We start from the raw sequence: 15,953 nt of genomic DNA on the forward strand, positions 1-15,953 counted from the left end.
TCTGTGGTTTGAGCTGAATTTTGGTTTTGTGAGTTGGAGTGTTTAATATGGTCAACAGTCTCCTGAGTGGGTGTACCTCTTTCTTTTCTTTCAGGACCTTGTTCATAGCCATATGTCCAGTCTTTGTTCTTACAAGGCTGATTGGGCAATTATCCGTATCTTGATTTGACGTATCATTCGTATATCTTTCTTGTGTTGGATGACTTCCTGTTCTTTTGGTAAGATGTTGTTAGTATGAATGTTTATATTTTATTTGGTAGTTTTGTTTGTTTGGTTTTTTATCTGCTTTTCATTTATTGGTGTTGACATCAATCTCTGTTAGAACCTTTGTGCTTACCAGGTGTGGTTGCAGGTTAACACATGTTAATTTAGTGGTAGTGGGCTCTTCTATTTCTACACGTGATCATTTTAAAGGATTTATTGAAACAACAAAAAAAAGAATTTTTTGGTAATTTTACACCAATGTGGGATTTATGGTTGTCTTTTCTCTTCTTTTCTTTCCTTTGCTTCCCTTTTAACCATAGGTAGGTTGTTTTTAGTAATTTGAGAGCAGAGTTTACATTGTATTGTGCTCAAATTATGTGTTTGTATTATTTCCAGCCCTGAAGAGTCAGAGTTTGACATTTTCTCTGACGAAACACGTGTCGGCTGGCTGTTTGTGTTCTTGCCTGATGACCTATTAAAGGAAACATAAAGATTGCCACGCTGCAGTATCCTCATGTCATACTGAAGACACACATACCTTGTGTAATTGATTATTGTATGAGTGCACGGGACTGTTCTTATGCGTTCAAGTGTTGGTTTCTCCCACACTGATTGAGGGGTTTCAGGGCCTTCCCCTCCCTGTTAGCACCGTACTATTTTCTTATTTTTGCATTGGTGATACTATTGCGTATATCTAGTTTGTGCGCCATTGTCTTCCTGTGCATAAAACCCTTTTTCAACCTATGGAACCTCTAAACCCATTCTGGCCCCAGTAGTGAAGATATTCATTGTATGACTGAACACAGTAAAGTGAATCGCACACAATAACTGTGGGTAATCCCTGATCTCTATTTTTTAGTGCCAGTATCGGGGCTTTTAGTTCTGCCGGTTGTTCCGTGCAATCTCCTAGATATTGCATCTGCTTATTGCTAGGACGGAACTTGCCGTCCTGCATATGTCTCTTTACAATCACACATCCTGCGCTGTATTGCTGTTTACTTCCTACGGCAGGCTAGGCAGATCCATCAGTGTAAATGATGTATTCATACTGATCTTGAGCCATTATTTCATTCGGAAGAGGATAATCTTGTTTGTGCTGCAGGAATGCTTGTGTTTTTAATGTAGAATCAAATTTGTAATCTACATCTGTTGCAGTGAGAGAATTAGCCCACTGAATTCATCTTGGATGTAGTGCTTTTGTGTTTGGAACGCTTGCTTTTGTAACAGCCTCTAAGGTTGGTATTGGAGTCACAACAAGTATTCGTTTCCCCTGAGCTAGTGTTCTTTCTCTCACTACAGCAGTCTGTACTGCTGACAGTATTCTTTCTGTTGATGCAAAGCGCATTTCAGTGTTTGTGTACAAATGAGATTTGTATGCAATGGCTACTGTTTCGCCTTCATTGAAGGTGGGGTAGGTGTAACCAGATTGACCTGCGACTACATGGATCACCAAATTTGTAGTATTTACACGTGTATGTAAGTGTTTGGAAGCTTTCATGTCAGCTTTTAGCGAAGGTAGAATTTCTGTGTGTTCCAGTGTCCAATGTCGAACTGAAAAATCAGGTCTAATTAAGTCGTAGAAAGGTTTTACTTTTTCTACGTAGACCAAAATGTATGTTCTGCCAAAATTCACGAATCCTAAAATGGGTTGTAGGTTTTTCAGGGTGTTTGGATGTTGGTGCAGCGCACATTTTTCTAAAAAATTTGCTGCTAGGCTTTTCCCGTCACTTGAGAGCTCATTTCCTAATAATAGGACATTGAGGTGGGCGATTTTTGATTTCTAAAAGTTAAATTTGTAGACCTCAGAGGCGAACCCCAAACTTTTGTTGTTCACCCTGTGCAAGTTATCCACTAATTCAGATCAATTGTCATCTACATAGGACAATGCCTCCTCATCACAGTTTTGAAGTAGCTCTGTTACTCTTGCTGAGAACAATCTAGGGCTATTCTTATACCCTTGGGGCAGTCTACAGAATTAGCCCTGAGAGCCGAGTGCTGAAAATGCTGTCAAATATCTGCTTTCAGGCGCTACATTTTAGCAAAGGAATCCATTTGAGATATGTAGTGTTGTTTTGTATTTTTTATGGACAATATTATTCATTAATGTGGCACTGTGTGCATTTTGTACTTCAAATGTTTTTGTGCATATTTTCAAATGCCTGTAGTCTAAAACTAGACAGTATGAATTGTTGGGTTTCATTATGGGAAACAAAGGATTATTCATGGAGGAGGTGCACTTCTCGATTACCCCATGGTATTAAAGTTGATCTAAGATCTCCCTGACTTGTCTCTTTGCGTCATGTTTCATTGGGTACTGCCTCTGTGGTGTAGGAGTAGTTTTAAATGGGATTTCATGGTGAGGTGACTCGGCATCCCACCCTACATGATTGCGGTATAATGCTGGAGCTAGTGCTACTTCCCACTCCTGCACGTATGTGTGTTTTAGTGATTCTGGAACGAGATTGGAGAAATCCGGTAACATTACTTATTCCCCCTTTGAGCGATCCATGACGAACTCTGGTGGCCTATCCCTGTCAGCCAAAAGGATATCGTATCCAAAAGTCAGGTTCTCCTAAAAGAGACCTTTCACTTTTCTTTGGAGCATTTATTTCGTATAACTGATGTGAAACATTTACCCTTGTATCAGGTGTTTCCACCGTGATGTGTCAATTCAACGCTGCTATCACCAGAATTTCCATCAGGTTCTGGCGAGCTATTGTTACTTCTGTTGCACTGTCTAGCATCATCAGAGCCCATTCTCCGTTCAGTAGGTGAGTCTCAGTAGCCTGGGCATTTCTTAGTTTAAGACCAGCTACCTTCTTCTTCTTAAATTGAGGTTTACTTTTGGGTTTATCTTCTTTTTAATAATGTAGTGTGATGTGTGTCTCTTGGCTTTGCTTGTTCTTCTGATCTGTGTTCTGTCCGTCCTTCCCTCTCTGAGTTTTTTGATGAACCCTAAAAGGAACGATAGGAACGTGTATCAGTCGCCTGATACCTGTCAGGTTTCTTAACATTGTCCCAGTTTCTACGGTTATATTTCCTGTCAGAAGGCTTCTGTTGATAAGACCCACCCCGTGATTGTGATGTCTTTACTTGTTTTTTGATTGTTTATTGTCCCATTTCTTTTTAGAAGAATCAGGTGTTTGCTTTGAGTTATCTTTTTCAGGACTGCCCATTGTTATAAGTGGAGGTCCTTATCGCTTACCGCCGCTACCTAATGCTGGAGGCGGGCATCCCTGACCCCTCGCTTCAACGTTAGGCTAAGTAAGGACACCGTCTGAGATAGCCCTTAGTAGCTTGGCACGAACAGCCAGGCTTATTTCCAAGTCATGAGTGTTCAGTATGTGCAACCACACTCACAGTAACCTCATGATGTCACCACAATTAGACTCCACACAAGTTTTGATAAAATGAGTATAATCTATGTATAAGCAATTATACGATACGACCACACAATACAAAATCAAGATAAAAGAATGGGTAGTATTCTTTCCGGTGGGTTTGTAGGTTCTAATCCCAACCACAGCTTCTAACCAACAGTTAAGGTTAGGCCAGTCATATTGCTAGAATCACTCACGTTGCAAAAGGAAACAAATACTGCAATGCATAATGATATTCTCTTATACTGTGCAACCGAGAAACAATGCCATACGTAGCGCCACAGTCATGTACTTTGCAATAAAAAGAATAATGCAACGCGTATCACTACCAGCATGCCCTGTACCAGGAAGAAACAAAGCAATGTGTCACGCTACAATCCTGTATGGTGCAAGGAAGAAATAATGCACTGCTCCAAGTTATGATCAGATACTGTGCAATGAAGAAATAATGCAATGTGCCACGTTACAATCAGGTAATCTGCAAGGGAAAAATAACGCAGTGCGTAGCGCACCAAGCATGTAGTTCGTCAGGCACAAATGAGGTCAGGCATCATACGACAGTTCGATAGTTCGTTAGCAGCAATAATGCAAAGTGTAATACGACAGTTTTACGTGTACCATCAACAGTGCCCCCGTTATGGATCAAATGATGACACAAAAGTACTGCTTCCCACTCCGGCCCCAGCACTGCCCCTCCTTGGGTCAGCACGGGCCGGGTTCCGAGCCGAAGGAGCGGCTCACGCAGCTGACAGAAGCGAGCGGCAGAGAGTGTGTCCCTCCGGGCCTGCACCTCAACCCAGGTGGTGATCCACATAACCTGGGGGGGCGCGACCCCACTCTCCTCTCTGACGTTAGCGACTTGGGTCTTGATCCAGAACTCCGTCACGGGATAACGGCGGACTCAGGCCGGCGGCTCAGCTCTTCTGAGGCTGCCGGTCCGGGCCGCTGCTGTCTTACTCTGAGGGCCCAATAGCTTGGCCCTCCTTCCGGCGGTCTCAGTGAACACCGAGACCCGCCCTCAGCACTGTGGAAACTTTACTTCAAATTCGGTGTACACCCTACCCAGGCACTCCTCACCAGTGCCTTAGGTTGCACCTCGACACACACCCTGCACGTTCGAGTCTCTCCTCTTCTCCCGGTGCACACGATGTCCATGCGCTCCTCACCAATGCCCTGGCTGCAACACAACACGCACTCTGCGTGTCCGAGTCTCACCTCTTCTTTCCGGTGCACACGATGTCCAGGCACTCCTCACTAATGCCCTGGCTGCACCATGAAACGCACACTGCGCGTCTGAGACTCACTTCTTCTTTTGGTGCACACTTGGCCCCAGTGCTCTTCACCAACACCCGGGCTGCACCACAACACGCACCCAGCGCGTCCGAGACTCACCTCGTCTCTCCGTGCACACCACGACCAGGTGCTCCTCACCAATGCCTTGGCCTGCACTTCGACACGCACCCAGCACGTTCGAGACTTAGTTTACTCCTGCGTGCCCACGATCACACGGCACAACTTCTCAAACTACAAAAGCCCGCGCACACCGCGTTGCTTGGGACTTCTCCGGAAACATATGATCCTGTATTTCCAAACAGAGGGCCAGCTCATCTCGGGCCCTTGAGGGTTACAAGACACAGCACAAAGCACAGTCTTCTTCAAGCAGTGGGACCCATCGTCTCCGAGCACAGTCCCAACAGCCTCTCCCTTAGTTAGAACAGCAAACTGCAGACCAGCCCCAGATCACAAAGCAAGGATTGGTCTATCCACAGCAGTCTCTTCAGTTGCTCCTTCTTTAGCAGAGGTTCCTCTTGACCACAGAATGGGTCAAAGCCTCTACAGTCTCCATCCAAATCTGTTTCATTCCGACTTTCAGGGGTTTCAACTCTCCTAGTTAAACCCCTTAATGTTTTAAAGTTCGTATGTGCTCAGGGGTCCCTGACCCCTCCCTAAATCAGTTCTGGGTGTCTCCCTTCCAGTGTCCCCTCTCTCCCTTTGATACTGGGGGTCTGGATCCTTAATCACTCAGCTGGAAATGGGTCAATTGGTTTATAGCACCAACCCAGACCTTTTCACCTCCCGGGCTTCTCCTCCCCATACTCTCCAGATGCAGGGCAGCCTGGTGCCATCTCAACCCCTCCCTGAGTCAAGACCTCTCCTAGCTCCTCTCACCTTTCAGTTCCAGACAAACAATCCACATTTCAGAGACACACAGAAATGCTCTGAGCTCAAAACTCACCCACTTTTTAAAAGAGTGATTTATGAACACACATTGACTAAACCACCTTCACAGAAAGATGTGTTATAACACTGTGAGTTCATACATACTAAACTTCACCTCTCCATTATAATCTGATAGAAAACTAGGCTAACAAACACAACACCCAGCCTCCCCCATTGTGTCTTATGAGCAGGATGGCCTTTCAGGAGTGAAACACGAAATGAAGAGTTTTTCACTGTCAGAAAATAACACACACCTCAGTATATGTTCTGCCTTTTACCTACACTGCACCCTGCCCAGGGGTTACCTGGGATCCCCAGGGGTGCCCAATATGTATGTCAAAGGGAAAGTCAGGCCTGACAAGTGGTTACACTTGTCAGAACAACATGCTAACTTAGCATTCTGCGCACAGGACCTACACTGAAGGCCTGAGTTCCCTTCTTCTTGCCCCCTTGCATTACTAGCCCTTGCACACACACAGTGCACATCACTAGGGACTTTTACTAGTAAGGCAACCATACCAATCATGGCCAACCAATCACCATTACATTTTAAAAAGGGAACTCTTGTACTTTGACACTGATCAGCAGTGACAAAGTACCCAAAGCATCTAAATTGGTTATTATATGTCAGGAAATCGGTCTAGGAGGAAAGAAAAACGTTTGGGGAACTTTAGCCAAAAAGGGCAAGTTCTACACCCATCAATTGTGGTTTCACTGGTCTAGCTCCCAAATTATCTCTAACCAGTGAAGCATAGGTTTCTTCGATAATTTTTGTTAATTCTTGCTCCTGTTGTGCAGAAGTGCATTCCCTCAAGCGTTGGCATATAGCCACCGCTGCTGCCTCCCCTTTTATGTTAGCCAACATAATTGTTAATACCTGGGCAAAATTGCCTATCAATTTCATCCCTATGTATAGGGCCGGTTCTGCCCTGTACTCATCCTGTATTTGTTTCAATACTTCTGGTATTACTGCTATTGAGGGGGTACCATGCGTTCTGTTATAAACTTCAGCGAAAACTGTACCCTAAGTGGTACAATCCTCTATTGGGGGAGCTATCCCCATTGGTAAGTAAATTGTCAGAATTCTAGGTTTTTCTTGCTGGCCAGTGTGTGGAAAAACTGCCTCAAGCTACACTATTTTCTATGCTATCCAGAATGGTATTTGCTCAAGTTTAGTGGGCATTCTACCAATAATTGCCTTAAGCGCTTGTGGGATGATTTTTGTTGCGGTGCCTTGTAGTTGACCAGACTTTGTGACCCTTGTAGTTTTACGTGTGAGTGTTCCTATTATGAACTGTATAAGATTTCTGTAAAGTTGTATTATTACTTTGCGAAGTGGACGTAAGTCTACTGCTGGCAGTGTGTCAATCTCTGCATGCAGTATGTAAGTAGCTAGGACCGGCCAGTCACTCTGTCTCCGCTGAGTGGACCGAGTCTCACTTTTTCTGTGGTCCAGGGGAAGGTGCCTTTAAGCTAATTAATATGCTCTTGTTAAGTTAACGGAACTTCATTGTCATTGTATGGAGAGCATTCATCTGGAGTATAAGAATGAAACATATGTGTGCGTGCATCTGCAGGAGGGAATTTAACCCAAGAATGGAACACCTCTGTCCTGTATGCCTTGTGTGCCTCAATCACGAAGGTTACAGTCCCACCCAATTATGAGACTCTATAATCTGCTAATTTTATAGTAAGTGCATTTATGCAATTCTTTGAAATTGCTCTGATCATAGCGGTGACTTTTGTACAGAGTTATTATACAGAAGATGGTAATCCTGCTGTGTGAGACTAAAAATCCTCATGCATACAAATGGGCTAGTTTTTTAAGAAAACCACACAACATTTATTGAGCACATAACTTTTGAAGCTAGAATACATCTGAAAATAGCATGTATGACGCATAAAGCCATTCACCACAATGCACCTAGCTATCTGGTACAGAAACTGGCGCCCTCTTGTGGGGTCAGATCATCAAGAAGTGCTAAAAACCTTCTACTGAAACCGCAAAGATTCAACAAGAAGAAAACATATACCCGAACCTTTTCAGGGATGGCGCCCAGAATATGGAATGCTCTACCCCCAGAAACCAGGCTTAATCCCTCTACGGCATATTTAAAAAAAAGAAGTGAAATCGCTTCTCATGGCTAAATTCACTTGAGCATGGACTAGTGTTATACTGCTACCAAACGTATCTTCTACATAGAGCCTTTGATTGTCTATTGTCCAACCAGGATACTGTAACTATATTTTGCTTGATTTACATGAAATGTTTTTTTATGTACCTTATTCCCATGTAGCTATGTTTGGAAGTTTATACCATCATTGACCAGCATTGAACCTTTGTTATTTTTCTTTGGTTCTATGTAACTTTGACACCTACCCTGTAAAGCGCTCTGATACCTGCAAGGGTCTGGTTCGCGCTATATAAAACTTTCAAATAAATAAATAAATAACTTGGTAAAAGGTCGGCGCCAGAGCCATTATGTAGAGCAAGGTAGGAAAAATGCAGTTAAAAGGTTGTGCTCATACCTAGGCGTATATTGGAGCTCATAACAGCAGAACCCTAAGAGAGGAATGGTTTAATGTCCTCAGTTTGGTCGCCAAATATAGGTGACCTCAGTACATGTTTGACAAGGATTAACAAAGCCAGTAGGTCTAGCTTTAAGTGTGTAATGTATTTTTTAATTGTATTTTGCAAATCGAAAAAAATAACAAAAACACTAAAATAGTGGAGTGCTCCTACTGCCCAGGCACACCAGGGCTGGCACTCAAATGCACTTTTTTTCCACAAGGTTGTGCATGTGTAATCAGGTAAAATGCTGAGTTCACATTGAATGAAGGTGGCTTGCCTACTGCTTCACGATGTATGCTATGGTGTGTGGAAGCAAAATGTTAATGAAACTTGAACAGACATACGGATACAGAGGACTGACCAAAAGATCCAGTCTGTATGTGTATGTATGTTTCTATATAATGATTGTTTAATCCCCAAGCTGGCTGTTTTACTAAAACTGTCACTAGGCCAGACCTGAAAAGTGTCCTGGTACAAGTGTATACACACACCTGGTGCAAAAAAGGCTACGGCATGACTGGCATATTCAGGTTTATAATCTTCACATGTCCACTTGTACTTTTAGTAAAAAGATTTATTTTTTGCTGACCTGTCCGATGTCTCTTTCTTCTTCCAGTGTCCACTGCCAGTTGATCAAACTGTTTGCTCGAGGAATTGAGGACACTTCTAAAAGCGAAGATCTTGTCGACTCCAACCGATTGTAACATGTACCCTGCCTGCAGATTGCATTTTGGTTATTCTTAAAAAAGAGAGACTTTAGGTGATTAAAAAAAAAGCAGTTGCTTGTTGCAGGCATGCTGATGTGCTAGTAATTTATTCTTTTTAAAGCGTAGAGTTTTCATTACTTTGTTCAGAATTATTTTTAGAAGACTGACCATTTCAGCGGTGCACAATTTTATGATGTTGAATTTGCCTGATGTGAATTTCTTGGTAGATGACTTTGTCTATTTTCTTCTGATGATTCTGCCGCAAATCCAGGGCATTCCTTTGCATTCATACTCCCAGAATTTAGGAATATGTTCATGTAAAAATTGCAAAAATAGTCACAGAAGAAGACAGACGAGGCTGACCAAGCAAAAAAAAAAAAAAGATTGACTTGACTAGAGATACATTTTATTAAGTTCTTGTCTTTCAACGTTGCATTATGATACCAGCACTCTTCACTGCCAAAATTAATATCATGTAACAACTATTGTAATTCCACTCCAACATCTTGGCTTTGTAAATACAGAACAATGTAGCTTAATATATATTTTTTTAGTTTTATTTTAAGAATATTCTGCACCTTAAATAATCCTGCTGGAATGTGTTTTTCTGGCATATTTAAATATGCATACATACAGATTGTATCGGATTTTTTAGAAAGAAAGTTCATCTATTTATTGTCTGTACTTAACAATAGGATTAGAGTTTTTAACTAGATTCAGTGTATCACTGTATTGTGTAAGCAAAAAAAACACCATCGAGTAATTTAATGTGGCAATTCACTTTGTACATTGTTGTTTAGGTAACATAATTGCTTTGCAAATGTTCGGTTTCACTGCACAAATATTCACGTCTTCATGCAAGTTAATGGGTGAGGTTCTTGAGTACAGCTTGACTATAAAATATTAGTAGCCTCCATTTTTCCATGAAAATTGTTTTTCACTAACAGTCAGTGTATATTTTCATATTTAGCATCTGTAGAAAAAAAAAGTGTTTCTATGAGGAAGTATCGCTTTTCAATTACAGAACTGTAGAAAAAGCTTCACAGAAAATGTAAAAAGTGAGGAATGTTGTAACTGTCAAACTGGTGTTTGATTTGCTAAATGTTGATTCAATACCCTCCTCAAACCTCCAATTTCTCCATATTACAGCTAATTGACTTCGAATTTATTTTCTTTATGTTTTAGAATACAATTATGTGCACATAATCTATTTCTCTACGGACAACAACATGTATGTTAAATATTAATTTTAAAATGGCATTATCGTGCTTACAGGCTTTATGTAAAATATTCTTGTTTAAGCAATAAAAACCACTTCCAGTAGGGGCTTATAGTCTCCATCAGGTAGGTGGGAAATAAATCCCTTGTTCAGGCGAATATAGCATGGTTGTAATAATGCTCATCATAGACCATCTTGCTTGCATTTACCTGAATGCTGGTGTTCAGTTTTCCATTGGGTGAAGTAGGTTATCTACACCATGTAACTTTATTCTGTAAGATACGCCGTTAAAGATTGTCTCTAAATAACACTATACAACTCTTAGTGGGATCGATTTCCATCAAATATGCATATTAGTGTAAAACTAATTTGATGTAAAAGTGATATTGCATATTAAACCTTTTTTTGTTACAAATCATTCCATACAAAACTCACTTGCACTTTATAGATGATACTGGATCTGCAAAGTGTTAATGCAAAGAGGATTATTTTTTTCTGCGACAGTCCTCCGTCTTAGAATGGAAAAATATATTTTGGAAGACTCCCTCAGGAGGAACTTAAGACTAAGTGAATGATTGTCTTTGTTATTGATTAGAGGAAACACAAAGTGTATGTTGTGTGGTAAACTCCTGTATACTTGAAAGAAAAGATTAGGTTAGCAATCTTTGCTTTAATCATTGATAACGGTTGTAGTATATTTGCCTTTGTGCAAATGATTAATTTTTATCTTGCTGGCTTCAAGATGGAAAAAGTAATATATTTATGGTACTAAAGTGTTTCTGAATGTGAGGAAAATAAATTGTTGTACAGTATCTGTTGTCTTTTTTGCTTGGTCTAATTCCATGACATTAACAATAGTGTGCTTGTTTTTCCTAAAAGCGTAATCGGATGTGTAAGTGTAAACAGAATAAATGGTAAAGTATTATGAAGCAAAATAAGAAGACAGCCAAAAAGGCTGAAATCACAACGGATGTAAACATCTCATGGCCTATAAACAATACAAAATACGAACACCAAAACCTTTTTAGACTGGATTAGTCACTCCTCTAACAATATATAAAAGTTATCTCTGAAAATTCCACATTTCCATGGCCACCACTCACTTACCAAAAGAGGTCACAAGTGCTTTGGGCAAGAAAGGGGGATAAATTGGAAAGACAAAAAGAAGAAATTCTTTGGTTGTGGGGCCATATAATTGCAATTATGCTAGAATCTACTGCTGGGCAAATTAATGGTTATACCTATCTTGTGTGCTAAAAAAATAACAACCATGGTCTCTTCATCAATCATGTCTGCTCAGGGTCCCTGGTTGTTATGCTCAACTTTACCTTGGACCATAGACATAAAGTACATTCCTACCTCAAAATGCAAATAATAATGTGCAACCTGCTCCATTGCGAGGCCTTAAACCTAGCAGCAAACCTTTCTCACCAGCCATTGTCACCTTCCCTTGTCGATAAACAGCACAGCTTTTTCTTTCACTTTTTGAGGTGTTGCTGTAATATGCCACTACAGTTGGTCTGAACTCAGTATGCTCTTGATGTATATATTGTAAATTGTTTATGAATCTGGAATATTTTGACAATTTATCAAGTTTCAAGCTTGCTTGTTGGTAGATCACATCTATTTATTAGTTATTTGTTCATCTTTATTTCCTTCATTCATGATCATTAAATCATCCGCCCCCTTTGAGGGCATTTCATCTATTTGTTTGAATTACTGTAGCAGTGTAGTGTAGCAGAGTCGTGAAAATAGTACTGACAGCAATGGTGGCTTGTTCCAATGCATTTAAACATACTTTTCCTTCTGGTAGTGCAGTATACCAGCATTCATCGCACAATATGTAAGGATGTCCATCTGATCTTGGGATTCCTCCAGGATGTTTTAGTTGGCCTATTAGTGTTAGCTGAGAGGTGCCTGTTTGTGGTGTTTAGAGATTTGTAAGCATTTTCCCTAGTTTAATTTAACTTCATGAATTTACATTTTTGGGAACGGTGCAAGACCAAAAGAGTTTTATGTGACTTAATGCTTAGAAAATCTCATGAACATTTTTAAAATCTAAAAAAATACAAAAGTATCTATCCAAATGTACAGTACAGAACAGACTGATACAAAGACTTTCTTTCTACATAAAATTATCAACGCTTAAGGAAGTAAAATGGAGTGCCCACATGGAAGCGGCGAAGTATTTTATTGACTATTCACACTGTCTGAAAAGAAACACTAATTTCATTGTCACAAACTTTAGTACCATTTTGTCAGTCTTTATTCTTACATATAGAAGAAGTAGATAGGCCGACAGGTAACAGCAACTGAAATAGAGTAGCAATAGTCCCTCCCATTTTCAGGAATGGTGTTATCCAAGACCTTTCCATTTTACTAAAATTATGTGCATAAAATACCTACTTGTAGTGGTGTTCTGTGAGCCGTCTTCATCCACTGGTCTGTTTTTCTGTCATTTACATTTCTCTTCCACCCACTACAGCATACAGCATGGGTCATGCCACTTTAGCCAATGGTTAATGTCAGTGACCTCATTCCTCCCTTTCACAAGGAGCACATCCACAAATAATATAGTTCTCTGTTTTTTAAGAATGATGAGAGTCCAGCAGCTTATGCAACAATAAAGTTTTGGGAAAACCATGACAAAGAAACAACCATTGACAATGGCAAACAAAATGTTGATGGCCAAGACCACACCATTTGCCATTATAAATTCCTATTTCTTATGTGACCTGATTTGTACAGTGTTGTATCAGTAAATTAGACATCTGTACATCCTTTAAGTGTGCTCTATGTCTTTTATTGCACATGGAGTACACTGAAAGTACACCACTTCCCAGGGTAAACAATGGCTACCATAGCTCTTTTGTTATTGGAGATTTGAACGTTGGTAGCAGAAGATTTGAATGTTCAGGGCACATGCATTTTTCCTGGTGTTTCTCCAAGAGGGTGTATTAATTGTCATATGAAAAAATTGTTTGTCCCTTTTAAACAGGGTTTTCATGTTTCTCCTAATGCATATGGTTGGTTGTGATTGGGTACACATGACTGGGAGTTTCACTGTTGACTGAATCGGGTCCTTTCAGAAGATGCTGTGATTGTAGCAAAAGATGCTGGTTCCCCTTCTGGTCAGTTCTGTTTTAGTGGATGTGACAATCTGCATAGAGCTGTGCATGTGGACGCTCTGCTGACCCTCTGTAAGGATTGGATAAATCAACATACATTTCATGACTGTCCAGGAGAGCTGTCTGAATAAAAGTATTTGTTGTTGATTAACATTCCCATTCTGTATATGCCCAACAATGAAAGCCTAATTGACATCCTCTCTCTGCAACAGAAGGTACAGACCCCTATTATTTTTGATCATTCTAACTGCCCAACCTTACCTTTAGGCGAATAAAAACCCTTTTGAAAGTAACCACTCTGGAATTGTTAACTTTTTCATACTGAAACCCTTAGAGCAGTGATTCTTAAAACTTGTGACTTCTGTGGGCACCCTATTGGAACCCGGTGACCCCTACTGAATCATTATTGAAATCCGGTGACTCTCACTGAGTCATTACTGGAAGGCGGGGACCCCAGCATAAGCATTTGTGAAGATTTGAACTGCAAAGCAATACACAAAAAATACAAGAACAAGTGTTCTTCAAACAAGTGCACAAATGATGAAATATTTTATTTGATCTACAAATATTTAAAAAATCAACTTTTTAATTTTAATGGGAGGTTAGAGCTTGTCTAAATTGAATTGAGACCACTCATCATCCATACCGTATCTTGTTTGATGCACTTGCACCGCTCCCACAAACCAATCTGATGATACTAACTTAATTTGTTGCCTCCAAATTTACATTTGGCTTGTTTATTTACATGCACTTGAATAATGTGTTAATATTATTTAATTTTCTAAGCAGTTGCAGACCCCCTGAGTAGGGCTTGGGGACTTCCGGGAGTTCGCTTGACCAAAGAATTTAGAAGCACTGCCCCAGAGACTCCCTGAGCAAGCCTTGATGACTGCTTTTCAACATCATAGCTCTTTATAGCCTGCCAGCATAACAGGGGCTGTATGACACAGAGTGCCCCGAGGGCGTACAGGGCGAGTGCAGACGCTTAGGCGGCCCCTTCTGTACTACAGCTAGTGCTGGCACACATGTAGCACCAGTGCTATCATTAGAGGGCGTGCCCTCATTTGCACGGGCATGTCCCCATGCAAATAAATTTGCCTCTGCACCCATGCCTTATTATGGATGCAGGCACAGAGGCAAACATGCCTTTTTGAGGTGCACTGAAAGTGTGCCACAAAAAGGTGGCACACTTTTAGTGAACCTCCTAAAAGTAGGCCTCTGGAGGGGAGAAAGGGGGTCCCATTGACTCCCCAGACATCCCTTTGCAGGTAGGTGCAGTCCCCTCACTGCACCCGCCTGCAAGGGGATCTCTAATCCCTCTTATATGTGCAACTGGTTTGCCGCTTGCACAGTGAAACATGGAGCAGCTTTGAAGCAGCAGCTCTGTATTTCTCGTCAATGTGCTGGCCTGGGCTACACAAATTCACAGCTGCCCAGGGGGCAGTGCATTCATGGTAATGTGGTGCCCTTTCCCTGTTTGCGCACAGCACACATATTTAAAGTTACGCCATGGCACAAACAGGGAAAGAGTGCCATATATGTAATACAGCCCCAGATACATAATGTTGATACAATTAGGAACATCACAAGGCTCAAAGTAGCCTAAAAAGAATATGTCAAAAATATGTTATCCACAAAAAGGTTTAAAAAAATCCATGTTTTTGTTTCAGCTGCCACTACTGGTTCCTTTGGCAGGTGTCAAGATCGACTCTTAACACAAAAATCTTGCCCAGGCTTTGCAAATCTAATCAAGGACATTAACCACTGGTTTGGACCAGATCTTCATAGCCCACTTCTGGTTTTATCTGCCACTAGGGGATCTGTTCTGCACATCTAAAGCAGCAAATTGCTGGCTTACACACACTCCTCCATGACAAATGATATTCAAGGAGATTCAGCTTTTTTTGTAAGCTCCTTCAATGAAATTACCTGGACGCTATTAGCTTAATGTACATGTATGTGTTAATAATGATGATAATAATGGGCCAGCGACTTTTACTATCTTTGATTTGATACTTCATAGAAACAATATTAAAGCCAAAGAACCATTGAGTGGTCTTCAAATGGCGAAGTGTTTCTTCGACTCATGCCTTTGCTCTTTTATTCATTGACCTCCGACAGTCAATTTCAAAGGTGCTTGCAATGTAGGACCGAAGAGTGTAGATCATTTGCATTAAATTGGTTACTTCCATATGAGTAGTGCTATCGGTGTTTCATTACAAATGCAGTACTCCCGTTCAGAAGTGTTACTTCTATCCCATTGAAAATATTACAGAACCACACTTCTGTCACAATAAATATGAAATAGTCCCAACTGAGAAGAGATGCAACTGCCCTATTAAATGCCCAGCGGGCTTCCTGTGCAGGGGCAACCTCTCCTATTAAACCTAAACTAGCCTTGCTAAGAATTACAAGCACTGCCCCTAACTGAGAATAAAATGGCCAGTTCTAAGTTAAGGTAAGGTAATGTTCTCTTAAAGGTAAAACGCCCAGAAGTGTAGCAGCCAGAATTCTGAGAACTGG

The 15,953-nt window shown here is 40.9% G+C and overlaps 1 protein-coding gene across 6 annotated transcripts in view; it reads left to right on the top strand.

The window, feature by feature from the left end:
• Positions 1 to 11,114, top strand: part of CERK (ceramide kinase) — a 222,528-nt gene extending 211,414 nt beyond the window's left edge. For all 6 annotated transcript variants that reach the window (XM_085654067.1, XM_085654069.1, XM_085654065.1 and 3 more), the window contains one exon: positions 8,993 to 11,114. In XM_085654067.1, coding sequence (XP_085510193.1) covers positions 8,993 to 9,080 — 88 coding nt within the window. In that variant the 3' untranslated portion in view covers positions 9,081 to 11,114. The remainder of the gene's footprint in view (positions 1 to 8,992) is intronic.
• The last annotated feature ends 4,839 nt before the right edge of the window (positions 11,115 to 15,953 follow it).

Source organism: Triturus cristatus, chromosome 4_1, assembly GCF_964204655.1.
Source record: "Triturus cristatus chromosome 4_1, aTriCri1.1, whole genome shotgun sequence".
In the NCBI taxonomy this organism is placed as follows: domain Eukaryota; kingdom Metazoa; phylum Chordata; class Amphibia; order Caudata; family Salamandridae; genus Triturus; species Triturus cristatus.